This window comes from Ciconia boyciana, chromosome 1 (genome assembly GCF_034638445.1).
Source record: "Ciconia boyciana chromosome 1, ASM3463844v1, whole genome shotgun sequence".
Taxonomy (NCBI): domain Eukaryota; kingdom Metazoa; phylum Chordata; class Aves; order Ciconiiformes; family Ciconiidae; genus Ciconia; species Ciconia boyciana.
In genome coordinates this window covers 116,113,157-116,131,603 of record NC_132934.1, presented here as the reverse complement: position 1 = coordinate 116,131,603, position 18,447 = coordinate 116,113,157, and the positions used below count along the sequence as shown (strand labels likewise).

Below are 18,447 nucleotides of genomic sequence, written 5' to 3'. Positions count from 1 at the left end.
TGCTCGCTCCCCGCTGGTGGGATGGGGGAGAGAATCGGAAGAGTAAAAGTGAGAAAACTCGTGGGTTGAGATAAAGACAGTTTAATAGGGAAAGCAAAAGCCACGCACACAAGCAAAGCAAAACAAGGGATTAATTCACTGCTTCCCATGGGCAGGCAGGTGTTCAGCCATCTCCAGGAAAAGAGGGCTCCATCACATGTAATGGTTACTTGGGAAGACAAATACCATCACTCTGAACATCCCCCCCTTCCTTCTTCTTCCCCAGCTTTATATGCTGAGCATGACGCCATATGGTATGGAATAGCCCTTTGGCCAGTGTGGGTCAGCTGTCCCGGCTGTGTCCCCCCACAACTCCTTGTGCACCCCCAGCCTACTCGCTGGTGGGGTGGGGCGAGAAGCAGAAAAGGCCTTGACTGTGTGTAAGCACTGCTCAGCAATAGCTAAAACATCCCTGTGTTATCAATGCTGTTTCCAGCACAAATGCAAAACATAGCCCCATACTAGCTACTGTGAAGAAAATTAACTCTACCCCAGCCAAAACCAGCAGAGGCATACAGAGGATTACCTGGGCTCAAACCACATTTGTATAACCTAGCAGCTGGTCTGTCCCCCATATGAAGCAACTGGGTTATTTTAATACAGTTTCAGCTCAAAAGAGACCTGCATCATAAAAATCCTGACTGGCACCTCCTTCCCATAGCAGGAACCTTAGACACAGAAATCCAACAGCTCCAGGGAGCAGAACTGAGTCCAGCCAGGTCAGCTGGGAAACACAGCACGCAAAAGTTTCCATTGATGCTACCATATATCACTTTCTGTGCGTAAATAGGGAAGGAACATCAGTCTCCAGGATTGCTAGATTGCTCATTTCTACAGGTAATAAAATAACTCTAAGAAATGGAATAGAAGAAAATTAATAAAATAAGAAATAAAAAAGGCAGTTTTGACATGTGAATTCAGTGGAGCATTTCAATAAAATACTTGCCTTCTGGCTTGATTTTTACTGGCTGGAAATGGTTTGGTTGTTTGTGATTAACACTGAGCTGTTTTTATTATCTACTGCAGCTTAGAAAGTTTAGGTTCTTTCCTTTTTTTATGTGAGGAATTGCCATACACAATCACACAACTGTTTTTCAGAGGCTTTTGCAATGAAAGAGAATTTTGGCAAGACAAATCACACTATTTTCCCCTGTCTTTCAAACAGCTAAAAGTGTCCTAAAATACTGTTCATAGCAGATACTCACGTTACTGTGATCGAGACTGAATAACATTTAACCTTTGTCTGTGTTACTGTCATGATAATTAATTCTTCAGTAGTTTCCTAGCTCATAATTCCTCCTCCTCTTCACAAGATCCCAGAGAGGGCAAAATGGTAATAGCGTGCATGGACGCGGCAACAAGGGTAGGTGATGCTGGGCTGAAACCGTAGAGCATCCTGCTATACACAATCAGGGGTGTTTTATGTGTGCATTCCCAAAGATTTTTGGAGAGGGGCTGAGGGAAAAAAACATGTCCCTCTCAAAGTTTTCTGCAACATGAGGGCTGGGAAGAAAAACTTCTTCCTTTTGCACCCGAGGTGGCCAGTCAGTATGCCTTTAAAAGCCATCCTTACCTTGCAGACTTCGGAAAGGTCTGACTCTGGAAAATTAATCCAGACCAGAAATCCTTTCACACCGATTGTTTTGACAACCTCCTGCGGACCTGCATTCCCCAGATGGAACAAAAGGCATTTATAGAAGCTTTTTTCTTTTTGTTTTTCTGGTTTACTTCAGTGAGCACTCACCAAGTGTCTTGTTCTCACATGGTAATCCAGAATTAAAAAAAAATGCACGTAAGCACTTTTCCCTACAAATTCCGTTGTCTGCCAGTAAATTCCTTTGTAACACTTCTAAACTGCAGACGAAAGAATTTCACTTTTAAAAAATCAGATCCTCGTTATCGCTAGTCATTTTTCTTGTCCTAGAAGTTTTGCAATCTTTAATCTGTTTCATGAGCAGAGGTGATAAAAACATAATTTAAATACAATATGATATTTTTTGCTCCTGAAGAAAAATGTAGGTTTTATTGTAATTAAGTTTTCATAACCTGTAACGTATTGTTCCAGATTAACCCATGCTTTTCAAAAGACGATGCACTACACTGAAAGCATCCAGTGTAAGGTACATTCACCTTTCAACCTCTTTCAACAGATTCTTTCCATGGGAATGATGACCGAATACTACCACTACTTTTTTACAACACTGGTAAGGAACACTAAAGATTTGGGGGTGAATTTTCTCTGTTGCAGAAAAGACAACTAAAAATTTATGCTTTTTCTGGGAGATTTTTGTTGCCATTATTCAAGGAAACCCCTGGAGAATGAGTACTAACACTCCTAAGTAATATCAGGAGTGACAATTTTATAAGGAAGCTGTATTGCAGTATCTGTGGGGCTGGCTAACACTTTAATACAATGAAAATTAATTGCAGTATTGCGTTTAAGGGGGAGCCGTCGGTACAGGTGGATCAGAGTGAAACAAAATAACGAATGAATGGCTTTGCAGGGGAGCCGAGGGCAAGCACCATGGCCGGTGTGGTTCATTGTTAAAATGTTTAGTTTACTTACAAAAACACAAAATCACATATGTATAAAATAACTTGGGAAATTTTATAGTAAAAGAAAAAGCTTAAATTTTCTTTTATGGTACAAATCTATGAATACTTATTTCAGCACATTTTTCCTATATTTTAACTTATATGCTATATATAAATATAACTCAATCCATGCTTAAGGTCCATTTGCATTGTAGACTAGAAAGACAGCAAAGAACCAATATTACTAGAACAATCCTAGAGGGCAGGATTGTATCTGTTCATGTGCATCAGCTTATTCTTTATTTCCTTTCCATATAAAATTTTATGTGGAAGTGGAAAATAATTTTGAATCCAATAGTCAATTCATTAGTCAGTAAAGGCTCTCTAGCTGTTTGGAACTTGAAGTAGTAGCTTGAAATAGTTCTTTTTGATCCCATTTTAACATGAAGGAAAATATGAAAATTTAGGATTTACTGTGGAACTTGCAGTTTTATACAATAGCAGTGAATCTAACACAAAATGGTAACCACCCATCAACAATGTGCATGAGATAGTATAGAACAGTAAGCAGTGCTGGTGGTCTCTCAACATTGTGGTATTGTAAATGTTGACATTTTTATGGTTAGTGTGGTATTAAAGCATGACCAATGCATTTGTCATTTTCCTGGCCTGCCGGGATCAGCAAAAAGTTGTTTTGAAAAACAGCCTTCAGGCTTTGAAAAGCAGTTATCATATTTCCACTGCTGGATAAATACAGCTGTGGAGTGTGCCACACAATTATATCACTTAGAATATCCATTATTTTCCTGCCCTGTAAATGCGGAGCACTGAAGCACATGGACTTACTGTGCACTCACCTGACACATCCATTAGACATACTGGCAGCAAGTCACCTGAAGGAGGCAAGGCAGGAGAAAAATGGGATTCATAAGTAGTAAAAGTGTATCACTCTCGACATCTCTTGGAATTTTCCTTCCCCAAGTAGAGAAATAAGCTTGACATTGGCCGGCTAATTCCTCATGTTGGTTTGTCAAAGCTGAAACACTGTTAGAGGGCTGCTATAAATAAAAATTAGATACTGCTGTGCAGATTGGTTGCAAAATAGTGGTGGTGTGGGGAACTGATTTTTACGTTCCAACAAAGCAGATATGTGGTTTGTCATAAATTTCACACAGCTTTGGTTTTTTCAGATTTATAACTGAGGCGGTCATGACTAGGCTTTGAGGGCAAGCAGAGCATTCACAGGAAAAAAAAACAGCACTTGAGCTTTGCATTGAAAATCAAATACAATTTTGGCCTAATTGTATCTTCTGAACATTTTGCTTTAAAAATACTACATCTGGTTTTGTTTGTTTTCTTAACGGTGATTTAGGATCTATTTGCATTAGACCTGGAACCCTACAGATACAGCGGAGTAAATATGACAGGGTTTCGCCTGCTCAACGTCGAGAACCCGCAAGTTTCGTCGGTCATTGAGAAATGGTCAATGGAGCGTCTACAGGCGCCACCAAAACCAGAGACTGGCCTCCTTGATGGCATGATGACAGTAAGTGAACAACCACAATGATGCAGGGGCGTCTACAGCGTGCTTCGCAATGCTGTTCTAGCGGATGTGAACCGATCTCATTACTGCTTTATTTCACAATGCGAATGCTGAAGCAGCATCCCCCAAACAGACTACCTGCTTCTACCCAAAAGTGCATTTGCCCTGTAAACCAATGTTGTACTCATCTGTGTGACAAACCACTGCCGGGTAGCTCTAAAGATGAGTGACAATTCTCCATCATGGTGCCATCCAGCTAACACCATTCATCTTAATGTTGCCAAATGTATACAGTGCTGCCTCATTTCTCTAATAATGTTCTGGATGGAGTGAAGAACATAACAGGAAATAAAAACTTTCAGAGCAGGTATACGATTTATAACCTGCAGGGAAAGATATTGTACATGTGGACAGGTAATAGCATTTTTAAATTGGAAAAGTGCCCTTTCTCATCATCTACAGCAACTCTGGTTTTTAAGATATAATTTAAAGATACATGAAAGGTATCATCAAGCCAGGAAATTAGGATTTCCTCCCTATCACTCCCCCAAGAAGTAAAGGAAAGAATAGGAACAATTACATGGACAGCGTGACTCCATTCAGTTTTGCAAGGTGAAGGGTTGCCATCTTTTTGCAATATAAGATAATGTGTCTTATGTACTGAGTGGAGTTCGAAGTGATATGAAATGGACTATTGCAGATGATTGCAGAGAAAATTTTGAAAAGTCCTAACATCCTGAAGAGAGATGCATCATGCGTGCTACCTCTAGCATTAAAAAAAAATGTTGCTTTTTTTGGGCAGTGCCATTGTGCTCACTTATACACAAAGCAGGGGAGAAAGCTGTCCCTGGGAACTTCTAATGTGAATAAACAAGACCTGCAAGGGTAGCTCTTCACACATAGCTATTCACCTGCATTCACTCAACTGTAAAACTGGGAAAAACAAAGTTCTTACTAGACTCTTATGCTCTCCTTTGTGTCTCTGACTCTTATAATCTCCTTTGCATCTCTATAATCTCGTAGTGTCCTTGATGCTCTGAAACAGCATGAGCACCAAGGAAAGCATCTTCCTAGTTGGCTGTGATCATTTAAATATTCATAGCAAGTTCTGCTTATTCAGTTTGATGGAGAGCTGCAATACTGCTATATTTCATTAGACAATAAGGCTATGACAAGCTGCACAGTATAAGGAGATCAGGATTACATATCCTATTGTTAACTCAGAATTTCTCCCTTCTGGTTCATGCTGTATTGTTTGCCCTGATGTCAGCTTGTGGGAAGTCAGCAGTGCACAACCAAGAGAGTTTTGAGTTCATGTCCCACTTTATGCCCAAACTGCGCACAGAGGCATAGTTGTTCTAATGAGATCTTTGGGTTTCTTTGCAATAATTTAAATAGAATATGAAAATCAGAAAAACAAGTTCCAGGACTAACTCATAGTCCCTTTCTTCTTATGCACAAGTACAGGCATTAATATAAGGCAGTTTGCTTCACAAAATGAGGTAACCTTTTGTTGCAACCCCAAGCCCTAAAACAGAACAACAGTAAGGAGAGAAATAAAAGGCTAAGGGGGGTGATATAACCTCCCCGTTGCTGCACAGCAGGATGTATGAGTAACAAGTTACACAAGCATGAGATCCAAACAGCCAAGTCTGGCAATGCTGCCAATGTACAAACACTGCGGGATGCACCATGTTATCAAGTAAAAGCATCGGTGGTCCCAGATAGGAGTGCAAAGTGAGGTGCACTGAAGCATTCTCACGAAGTATCTCCAGAGTCTCTAGGCCTGGGACACAGGCAGACTGGGACTCCAGTGACCAAGTAAAATTCAATCCTGAATGGACATGTCCCCAGTCTAATGTAAAAACTGATCTGAAGTCCATTGACATTGATGGGAATCTTTCCATTGAGTTTGAGGGATTTTGGATCAGGCTTTTAATCTCGGGGTCCGCTTGGAAGAACTATCTGTTTTAAGACACTTGACGCTGAGAACAGCTGTTATTGTCTCCTCCTGCTTGCCTCACCATTTATAATGTTTTCAATTTGCTCTGATTGTGGGAGCATTGTTTTGGGCAGACCCTGACTAGCGTGTCAAGAGCAATTCCTCATCTGCAGTATATTAAGATTGGTTGATAAATTCAGATCACATTTGATTGCCAGCAAAAGCCTCCAATGCTGATAAGACTGGTGCTGTTGTAATTTACTTAGGTAAATGAAATAGACAAAGAATTAAATCTATTAATTTCCCAAAGGAATTGCATGGGAAAGGAATAAAAAATGGATTAGCTTTGCAGTTCATATAAATGAGTCTGGTTTCTCATCTGCAGAGTTAGTACTTTTTTTTTAAGGCTCCTGCTTAATTATTCAGTAGCTTTACAAGAAAGGTAAGCACTTCATTTTTACAGCATCCCTGTGCATTAAGCGAAACATGGCCATTCCCACCTCACACATGAGAGTACTGAAGCACAATGCAGATTTTTCTAAAACTTCCCAGTGATACAGGGTGACAGGGTGTGCGATCTCAGTTTGAGGCTTACTGGGCATGCTTTTAAACCAATAAACCCATTCTCAAAAGAAACATAGGTGCACAAACAGCATCCAGTAATTTTAGTGATATTTAAGTATCTAAGGACTGTATTCATCTGCCCTGTCTTAGACAAGTAAAAGTTAGATGTATAAGTCCAACTTAATCACCAAAAAAGACACCTCAAAAGGACAGTTCACCTCTCTCTAAGACAGCATGGGAGGTATGGCAGGGGAACAGCCCTAGCCAAATCTTGATGGGGCCACTTCACACACCTGTGCCAAAAGCCAAGGTCCTTGAGGGCAGTAGACACTTAGAGACAGTAGATGTCTGTCCAGTGGAATACCTACCAGGCGCTCGGTGGGATTGATTTCCCTGGAAAGCAGGGCCTGCCTACCCTGTGGGGAAGAAAGCAATCCCACAAGTGCCATGAGAAGAGCGGTGATGGGGAGCTAGTACAAGCCCCACGTGAGCAGCCCTCCCACACACCCCCTTGCCATGCCACCGTGACATGCCAACCAGCAGGCTGGGCAGAGACTGGCTTGAGCACCTGCGTGATGCTTTTGAATGACACACCTGGAGGTGCTGAGAGTCTTTGGCAAATCCCATGAGGGAACTATAGAAGACTGAGTACTGCAAAATGCTTGGCCCTAAGACACGCCTGGAGGATGGGACCTGGACTGCTGTATCACCTGAGGCTTCTTAAAACTCCTTGCTCTGACACAGAGCTACCCATGCACTCCTTCCTGTGCTGAACCCACCGACCGCTCTTCCTGTAGCTAGCCAATGTAGTTTTCTTCCCAGTGCTTACCTGAAAATACTCTGAAATTAATATAAGCTGCGAAAAAATGGATTTTGTTACACCTCAGATTTCCATGGAGATCCAGTAGTGGCCTTTTCCATAACAACAGCCCAGGGAAATGGTTCTCAGTAGAGAAAAGCAGGGACTGGGCATAAAGATGGACATTAAAGAAAGACTTTCTGTTTTTTCATGCAGACTGAAGCAGCTCTGATGTACGATGCTGTTTACATGGTAGCAGTGGCGTCCCAGCGTGCCTCCCAAATGACTGTCAGCTCCCTGCAGTGCCACAGACACAAGCCGTGGCGTTTTGGACCCAGATTTATGAATCTGATAAAAGAGGCAAGTGTAGACCATCTGCTTATGGTCAGCATAATCCTTTCTTCTTTACTGCACTGGCTTGTGTTGTTGCTCCCTGCTCTTTGTCATATGCTATGCTCTGGTTTCTGGCACTTGGATATCCAATTCTTCCTCACCTTCCTAGCAGAGAAACGTTGATTTACAGACACAAGGCTGTGGCTTGCATTCTGGTGGAGACTTTATGTGGTCTTTCAAAAAAAGAAACTGCTAAACCCTAGGTATGATAAAATCTCAGACCAACACACTATAAGTCTTCCCAGGTTTTTTGCTCAGTTAATGTTTATTATGGATGTTTATAATTTCTAAAGCTATGAGATAACTAACAACAGCCATTCTAGAAATTGAAAGAAAAGTGAGTCTGTAGCTCTGGGTTTTTTTCACCACTTAATTGCAGTTGTTTTGCAGATTGTTTGATCAGTAATCAATATCCAGAAAATATTGCAGCTGGTATTTCTAAAGAAGTAAATTGCTTCATGAAGTCATGCACTATCTCATAAGAATCCATCACTGAGCTAGCCTGATGCACAGATGTTCTAAAAAATACACATTTTAGCTGAAATGCCTTCACTCTTCCAAAAATTCAGTTTTTATTATGAATTTCAAATGGAAACTTTTCCTCTAGGGAAGAGTGTGGACCTGAAAATTGGAAATTATATGGAGTGTCCTATATATACTTAATCTTTTCCCCCAGTTCTTGTCCATGGCAGTGTGATTCCTATCATCAAAGCCACATTCATTAGCACTTGTGTAGGTGGAACAGGACTTGTAGGCTGAGGTACAAGGTAAGTGGTGGCAGCACATCAGGGCATACACCTGAATCCAGGAATATAGTAGGAGCAAACTGAAGGACAAGACATGTGGTGGTTACAGAACATGTAGAAGAGCTGTTGTCACCTTCTCCAAACGTTTCCAAGTAAATTTTTTAGAATTGCCATAGGCAATATACGACGTGGTGATTCACCTACGCAGAAAGCATTGAAAGTTACTGAAACAGTACTCTCCACACAGGGTGCTTTATGAATTTTAAGGTTTCCTTGTAAGCTTCTCTTTTTGAAAGTATAAAGAAAAGACAAGCATTACCCCACTACTCAGGGACCTGACTTAAGAATTAAGGAAGCTTTGAGATACTTTCCTCACTGCAACACAATCATGGGAACACCCAGAGGAGTCAGGGAAGCAGCACTGGTAAAGATTATTTCTCTCACACTTGACATCAGCCATGCTGCAACCAGCTCCCCTGCTGGGGAGGAGGTGAGAAGACTGTAGCAGGAACAGTAAAAGACAGGAGAAAATTGTCTCAGAAGTGTCTGTAATAAAGATGAACTTCTCCCCCCCCTCCCTTCTGATTTGATCTAAATGGGAACCTTCGTTCTTCTACTTCTCAACCTCACACTAAATGAGGTAGCATTGCTACTCGTACAATTGCTGGTGCATTTGAAGAATAATTATAATGAAATTGAAAGTTAGAAGAAGACTTTGTATCAGTGAATGCACCTGCATAATTCTACAGTGGTGACCTACTTATTTTGGGTGATGCTAAGTATATAGCATAAGGGTCCTGAATCCTAAGCCAGAAATACTTTGACCAAGAGTGCCAGACGTATCTCAGCAGATCCAATGCACATCTTAAACCATTATACGGTTCACATTTATCATGTACAGCTAGCTTCTCTTGCATGGAGTGAGATATGTGAGCTAATTATTGATCGTTTTGCAGATAGTGTCTTTCATGGTCAGTAAAACAATGCTTTAAATACTGCAAGAGTCTTATCTTCCAGTTTCTGTTGTAGCCAAAAAAGATGGTTGTTAAAAGTAGAGAATAAGGTTTAATAAGAAGTATTACATTTCTCATAAAGGCTGTAACAGGTGTTGGAAACTAAGTAGCAAATACATTTGGAACTCCCTGGTTCGTGTTAGGATCTGGTTTGCTCAACAAGGATAGATGAACTTTATAAATTAAGAATCAAGTTAATAGGTATGGAGAAAAAAAATCAAGCAGGCAGAATGATAGTTTGGGCCCACATAAATATAATTGAATTTTACTATTTTGTTATCTGGTACTGACAGTCTGTGAAGGCATTTTACAGACTGTCCTGAAGACAAATATTCTGTACTGCAGTCTAAATAAACAACTTTCAGACAAAGAGGTTACCTGCAATGACTCCTGCAGGTGCTAGAGCTTCAAGTACTTCAGAGCAAGTACTTCAATGGCTCCATGGTGGGTTTTTGCGTTTTATTTTAGTGGTGATAAAAACTGCAGTCATCTCATTTGCTTTGTGGGCCAATGCTATAAAATGCCAGGCTGATGGTAATAGAAAGGACCTCAGAATCTGTCAGGACATGAGCAGAGGTTAAGGTGGAAAGCCTCTGACTTGTACAGCAGCTCATAGGCTGCTCCTCTCTTCACTCAGCAGATAGCAAATTAATTTTTTTCAGTTTGTCATTGTCCTGTTGGGAAGTCAAGATTCACGTCATATCTGGTCCTCAGGTACACACTTGTTAGCTTCTCCCTGAAAGCAACTGGAGAGTGGACACCCTAGGGCAAAATATTGCCTTTTGATTCATGCTGATCTGAATGCACGTGCATTGGAGTCGGTTTCTGGATTTTTAGAGTACGTGAAAACAAAAGGTGGCTAGTTTAATGTGAGAATACTCCTCTCTCGATATTAGGACTTTGGGTAAGTGTACCAGGTAACAGCAATAGCAGATCCACTACCTATTTTTCTTAATGACCAAGACTTGAAGTGCTACCAGCAAGTCTAGAGGAGAAAAGCACTAGTAAAACTGTCTGAGGCTACAGAATAATCAGTTACAGCAACCAAAAGAGTAATGTTCTATGCTCTAAAGATCTCATGAGCTAATGCTGATTGTAGGAAGCATTTGGAAATTTGCAGAGAAAAGCAAGCCTGACCAAAGCCTCCCAGCCCTGAGGACAGCTTTGAGGTCAGAGCGGTCATCAGCTAGTTCCCGCAAAGGAGGATATTACATAAAATACACTGTCTGGAATGAAGACTCTTCTACAGTAGCTCATTAAGATCTTTTTAATGAAAAGTAAATCCTTGTCAGAAGCTTTTGTCTCTCAGCGACCTAATGTCATTCATATCTAAATGATATTTTAATCTTTTAGCCCTTATGGAAGCATTTGCAGGGAGTATCCATGCCCAGAAAGAAAAAGGAGTTGTCTCTCTTCAGAGAGGGAATAGGGAGAGAAAGGATGATTCCACCTTTCCTAAAAGGAAAACGTGTGTAAACATGAAACAGGTGTTTGTAATTGAATGATCAAATTCCCTGGTCATGTCCCCTTTAAAGCATGAGATAAGCCCCAAAATAATGATTGCCTGTTATTCAATTATCACCTAAACCAATGTGAGCTCCCCTCACTCAAATCCAGTAACAAGTAAAAGAACAACTGCATAGAGAAGTATTTCAGAAGACAGAGATGCAGACTTTATCTTGAGTGACTTTCTTAAATCCCCTCAAACAGAATCACACACACAAATCTCAAAGATTAAAAGAAATCAGGAAGCATTTACATCTACATTTCAGCTTATGTTGTGTTTTTGACAAGATACATTTCAAGCATGTCTAATTAGTAGAGACCAGGAGTGAGAGCAATCAATCTAGATTCTGCATCGAGTAACTGAATGCAGCCTTCCTTTCGTGGTGTGACATTAAAAGCTCTCAAGAATCCTCTGAGCTGAACCAGATCTTTGTGTAGGCTAATATGATGACCACCGAAAGCAACAAGATAAGTGGACTTGGTCATTCAGGCACTGCTTATGTCTGTAAAACTTTCAAGCCTCTGTCTCAACTTCTTTGTAATAATTCTTCTGAGTGACCATGTCCCAGTTAGACAGGAAAGCCAAACTCATTCAAATGCCTTCAAGCTCAAGAAACTCTTTCCTTAGAATTTATAAAGGGTTTTCCAGCCCTCTGCTAGCTAATTCTCGTTTCTACAAGTAATAAGTGGTATGCTTCATAGAATGTCTCCCGTCTGCAACAAAGACAAGGATTAGTAAAATTAAGTCCCTGAAGAAGCCTCCTTAAATTCTCACATCATTTTTCATTGTTAAAGATTTAAAATGAGATCTTCATTTAGCTTATTTGTGTACAGGAAGAGTACTGTAAATGTTGAACACATTCTACAGTTTTTAAAGCATCTAGCACTGTGTGACTCTGGTCTGTGAATGACACTCTGCTTCAAGACTAAAATGAATTTTAAAAAAAAGACCTAACCAGTCCTTCCCTGTACAAGAGGACAGCAACTGACTCAGCATCAAGAAATAAAATTATGCAACAAGACCATCTTTATTATCTTAGGTTGTTATTTTGCCTGCTTTTTGAAACCATGATGGTAATTCAGAGTGTAGTACTCTGTGTTCTGGTTACATTGGCTATAAATGTTTTTATTTCATGTTTCTTCCTTACAAAAAGAAAATTTAAAAAAAACCCTTATCCTGTATACAGAAAAATGTAATTCCTGGAATCTTTTCTTCCAAATTCAAGGCATTTAAGCCTTGCTCTGTAGAGAAAGAGGCCTCTCCATCAGCATAATTAGGAAGACTGGGAAACAGGGAGCATTATAATTTCCAGTCACCACAAAAAGAGCTGGGAAGACCTGCACCACAGAAAAAAAGTCTTGACAATCCTCTGAGCTGAACCACTTCTTCATGTAGGCTAATGACCATAGAAAGCAACAAGATGGGTGGACTTGGTCATACAGGGACTACCATGACTGTATATCTTTCAAGCCTCTGGCTCAACTTATTTGTAATAATTCTTCCGAGTGAAGATGATTCAGTGCTTTAGTCGCTTGCTAGCCCATACTTGCCTCCGAAACCACCTGCATGTCTACCTCTCCTGTGCTGAGAGTATACAAATGATTTAGAAACTCCTGTCTGTCCTGAAGTATCTGCTATTTACACACTTATTCTAGACCTGGTTGATCTACAATAAGAAAGTAGTAGATTTCTCCATTTTCTTGTGTTTTTAGTCCTGTTTTGCAGCTCTCAGATATCGGTTTTTTTCAGCACATAATTGTTTTAAAGTTTATATCCTTTAAATATCTGAACTGTTTGACATTTACCCAGCACTTTAGATGGATGGCAAGTTCCTACTCTCTCATTCTGATCAACCAGTGCAGGTGCGATCCTGCCAGTTTGTTTTTCTCTTGGCACGGAGGAAGCAAGCAATGATCCTCAGGACTGCTAGATTTCCTGGGAAGTTCCGGTGCAGGGAACAGAAGACAGAACTAATGAATTGATGATGGCACGACCACATCCAGACTGATTTTGTCCAAAGTTGATGAGCTGACTAACATTTTGAGAAGGGGACAGGAATGCACAAAGTCTTGATTAACTGGTAGCAAATCAGAAGATGCAATTTTCAGGGGATTCTTGATAATAACTAACTATCTAAAACAAACATAGAACATCATTGGAAGAAGAAGGAACTGAAGATTTTTCATTACAGGAAAGTACAAATTTAAAGTAAGACAGAAGAGAAAGCAATCCATCTGGGGAGATACTCGTCTTTTTTTTTTTTTTTTTTTTGTTAAAATTGGCAGCATCTCAAAACGAAGGAGCACATAACATCTTGTAAGAGAACAGAACATTTCTTTTGTTTCATGGTCTTTTATTACTACCAAAGTCAACATCTAAGAGTATTTCCATGGGACTAAAAATCTACAGAGTGGAACAAAAGAAGAAGTGAGCAGTACAAGACTCTGGATGTCAGAAGACCCAAGAACTCACCATCTCCCATGCTGTCTGAGGAAGGATCTGTGTGTCAGTCACCCAATCTTTCTGCTGCACAGAAATCTCTATGCACGTGACTGAGGAAAGATGACAATATTTCAGCTCCAAAACATAAAATAACATCTCTTCTGCTGCATCTTTGTCATTGTGTTTTAGTGTTGAGTCAATTTCAGCATCTATAGATACTGGCTGCAGTTATTCTCTGGGCTCTGATGCTGCAATATTTAGTTAATTCAAAGAAAAGCAGTTATTTACTTTGGTAGGACTTCTCTCACTAGATAATTCGATATGAGGATTTGATCCACTCTCATTAAAACAAACATTTTTCTTTGTTTTACTTTTTAAAAACTTACTTCTTGTCCATGAAGTAATGGATGCATTTCTGATATAAGCCTATTATTGTCTGTTACTTTGAACTGAAAACTCTTAATTAAAGAGAAAACAAAACAACTGCTAGACTTGCATCCCATGATGATTTATTAGGAAATAAAGGTCAGCTTTCCAAGATAATGTATGGCCGAGGTTAATGCCAATAGGGATTCCTATTCTGAAATCAAATTTCAAGTGGAAAATCACTAAATTTATGGAATGATCTATGCACAGATTGCAAAATAGCATTCCTAGAACTTGCATACTAAGAATACATATTTAATTGATAAAAAATTATCTGCAAGGTTCTGATACTGTGATATCTAAAATCAAAACAAGAAATCTGACAAAAAAGTTTATATATATTTTCTTCCATTCAGTTTTTACTTTCTTAAATATTACCTGGAAAGTAGATTTGTTTATAAAAAATGAGCAAGAATTACTATAAAGTGATTTTATCTGAATATATGGAGGATATTTTGGTATTTGCTACACAAAACCTTTTTTCAGAACATATTTTATATGTCCTGACCTACTAAAAGTGCTCATCATTTACTCCACACTGATATTTTGATTTAAGTGTTAGTGCATGGGTGAAACTGGATGATACTTATTTGTACTGGAAAAGCTCCCAGGAGCCCTAGTCACATCACCATTGAGCCATTCACTGTGCACAGTCTTTGCTCCAAAGAGCTTACAAGATAACTGTTAAATGCAGATGATTTAGTTTTGGAGCAATGCACTCTCATTGAAACAATCTGTTCCTCAACCACACAACCTCCTACTCAGTCATTCACTGATTTACCAGCACTTGGGTCCCATTATCTCAGGTGGAAATCGCATGTGGCTTGCACCACATGAAGCCCCCACAGGCTCCTTGTCATCCCTGTTGTTCAATGGGTCAATGTCACTGTAATAGAACAATAGCTTAGTTGGGGAGGACATTTCCCACTCAAGATGATGGGTGGGAATGCCAGAGCTTTGGCTTTGGCTCCCGGCTCTGCCACAGACTCTGTGCAACCATGAGCAAATGACTTCAGGACAGCTCCAAAACCCATGCTGTGGTCACCTGATAAGGCAAAACTGGTCATTGCTCGGTAGGCACTTCTGATGTGCTGACATGATCAGGCTGTTCACCATCCATGCTTGTAGATACCACATCACTCTAAAACAAAAGCAGCAGGACCTAAAATCTAGGTGAAGAAGTCCTGTAGCTGGAAATACTGTGATTCCCTGCTGTAAAAGATGAATTATGGCTTTTGTTAGTGTAGTTAGTCTGTTAGCTGTGTGGAACAGGATTTCTCTACATACTGTCTTGTCTATACAAGCGGTATCTGTTACAATGGGATCCCAATCCCCATTAACACAGTAGCATAAAGTTATGGTTTCCAGGTTCATAGTCAACAGTAATCCCACCCAGACACTTCAGTGACAGTCATGTTCGTGCATGGTAAGGTAGACTCTGCTCTTGCTAGGAAGAATAACTGGCAAAGTTTGACCTTCCCTTCTGATTCTTCACACCCACTCCCTCATCTCTGGTATTGATATAAAGCAATCTGGTACATATAAGCTTTAAAGGAACTGAGAGGCTTTTCAAACATATGCTCTGCAATGAATCCACCTCAGCTGTCATCCTCAAGTATTCAGGGTTCATTTGTCAAATTCGTCACACCAAAAACCTTTCATATGACTACCCCTGAATGTCACTAAGCTCAGCCACTGCTCTGGAAATGAGTGCTCTTGAGTGGCTCATGGAACAGCCTGTGACTTTCCTAAGAAATCCCCTTTCTCTATTTACCCACCATTTCTCTCTCTTGTTTCAAGGCCAGGGTGTGCTCAGTCTTATAACAGCTGCGTAAACCCCTTCCTAAGAACAAGCATCCCCCACACCTCCTCTTTCCCATTCAAGTGCTGCTTTGTAAAAGCCCAGGACTGTTCCAGTCCTGGACCTCTTCTGAGTAGAGACTATGAAGCATCATGATTTTCAGTGGGGTAGATAAAACCCTGTAATGGTGAATGCCAAAATTATTTTTATTACATCTGTTATGCTAGATTTGGACCTGGATAATGGAAAAGTCATACACTAACTCACTATATTCTGTAATCCTTGAGGATCTGTTTTAATAAGAGGATTAATTGTAAGAGCTGATAAGTTGATGTGTGGCTCAGAGCACATTATGATTTCCACTGTAACTAGAAGCAGTATCACTATCGCTTAAATCTATCAACTGTCTCTGCAATTCTAATAAAGTAGGAGCTTTCTCTTCCAAAAGGAAAGAAAACCAAAGGAAAATTAAAGTAAACTTTTCCTTGGTCATTACCATTTTGGTTAGTGTATAGTGGTATTGTTATTCACAGTGTTGGAAGATTTTGTTGTAGAAAAGTGATCTGTGGTATTCTGAGCATGTGGCCACAGTAGGTTTAGGTGTGCCTATGTTTTATAAATTTTTCAGATATCTGATTTTGCAGTCAAGAAGCAAAGTTTGGAGTGGGGAAAAAAAAAACAACATGAGAAAAAGAGCTCACTCACTGTCTTGTCCCTTGCCATCAAACAACACAGTCGATGTCCTCTTGTATATGTGCATTAATCATTATTGGAAAATAATTCTGTAACCATCAGAGTTCTGCTCTGTTAATAAGTCTAAGACCCAATGGGGGAGACATCATCGCCTGCCTCTGCATTTGGATGTCAGTTAGCACCACAGCCCTCATCAGAAATTTTGGATTATCAGTTTAAAACTAAACTAGATGTTCACCTTCTTTATAAGCAGGTGATGCTGACTAAACAGAACAGGTCTGTCACTCTGGTACACCTGATATGCCATTTGAGATCCCCATATGCACTCATCTGCCACCTTTTCTTAAAAGCTGAAGGATGACGTACCTGAAGTGGCATGGAGACAGTAGCACTTGCGGAGGTTGCTTTGCTGTCATTCACTCTAGGCTACTAATGTTTGGCTGAAGTAAAATGTTCTAGTGAGATGGTGGCTAAAGGAAATTATGATGTAAAGTCTCTCTTCAGAACAAGACTGGTTTCCTTTCAAGTTGCTCATTTTGGTAGACCAGCACAGAAGCAGAATGAATTTCCTAATCTCAGTCCAAACACATAATGCGTTCATTTTAGAGGATATATACATCTAAAAAGACTATGATATTAGCATGTCTCTGCCACTGTGCAATGGTAAATGAGCAAACATAATTTGGGGAGTTGAATACTAATGCTTCCTGAATGCCAGGTCAGATGATTGCCAATAATTTTTTTCTGTTGTTTCATTCATCATTAAAAAAAGAAAGAAAAACAACGGCATGATGGTGGTGTAAGTTAATACCTCTTACTTCACAACTGTGGTTAATTAGAAATGTACATTAAATTAATAACTGATATTCAGTTTTGCCTAGTAATGTCTGATAATAAATAAACAGATTATAACACCAAGCATTAAAAATACAAACATGCATGGCCTATATATCCATCATAAAAAAAAAAAGAAAAAATAATTAGTCCAATTACTTGCCTTTGTAGGTTACCTTTAATATACTTGGGAAAGCAACCTACCAAAGGTCAAGATGATCCCATTGACAAAACTGAGTAGTCAGGAAAATATTCTTATCTTTGATTAGACTTCATTCTAGCTTCTGAATGTACTTCTCCCATACTGAAGAGTCCAGCTAGCCAATTTCTGTTCCAAGCTCCCATTAAATCTGTAGGAAAACTCTGCTGATTGCATGCCTTTAGGATAAGGTTTCAAAATGTTCAAGTTACACATAAACAGCAAGAGAAAGAAAAAAAAAGAGAGAGAGAAATAAAAAGTACAGAATGTTTTACAAAATAAATAACTAAATATGGCCCATTGTCTACTTTGAGAATTTCTCAATTCAGTTGCAGTAGGGGTTTTTTTGTGTGCCCAGATGCATTTGTAAAGCTTTTGAATGAAGGAGACTGTCATTTAGCATTGCACTTATATCCAAGAATAGTCTTCACATAAGATGTTGTTTATCATCAGTTTACGATACTGTCATATTAAACAATAATTCAGGCTTCAGTGGCAGATGCAAAGTGTCTGAATATCTTGCACAAAGTCAGGCTTGAACTTGGTATTGTGCAGGGTTTTGGAGCTGAACAACAGAACACTTCATTTTCTGCCACAATACGGTGTTAAAATAGCTTTTCATCTTGACTTTTCATCAGAAGTTTTATCAACTCCTTTTGTCTATATATTTTAAAAATTTGTTAAGAGGTATGACAGTTTCTCCTTATACCTTTTAAAGTGGATTCAATATGTACACAAATTTCGTAAGTGATATAGTCACATTTTTATTTGCATTTGCATATTTGTGTCTCAGATGTTTTCTTCTAACGTTAGCTCTGGACATACGTTCAAAATGAGGGTTCTTATTTTTTGAACAGTGGGAACAATAAAAGGTTAAAACTTGAGTTTGAAACTCTAAAGACATTGCTTGATTAATTAGAAGTGGAGGTCTAAAGAACAGGTTCAGAAAATTTTTTATTTCACAGGTTATT

The 18,447-nt window shown here is 39.4% G+C and overlaps 1 protein-coding gene across 2 annotated transcripts in view; it reads left to right on the top strand.

Moving 5' to 3' along the window:
• Nucleotides 1–18,447, top strand: part of GRIK1 (glutamate ionotropic receptor kainate type subunit 1) — a 177,207-nt gene that overhangs the window by 116,790 nt on the left and 41,970 nt on the right. For both annotated transcript variants that reach the window (XM_072851856.1, XM_072851867.1), the window contains 3 exons: nucleotides 2,190–2,243; nucleotides 3,947–4,120; nucleotides 7,639–7,782. In XM_072851856.1, coding sequence (XP_072707957.1) covers nucleotides 2,190–2,243; nucleotides 3,947–4,120; nucleotides 7,639–7,782 — 372 coding nt within the window. The remainder of the gene's footprint in view (nucleotides 1–2,189; nucleotides 2,244–3,946; nucleotides 4,121–7,638; nucleotides 7,783–18,447) is intronic.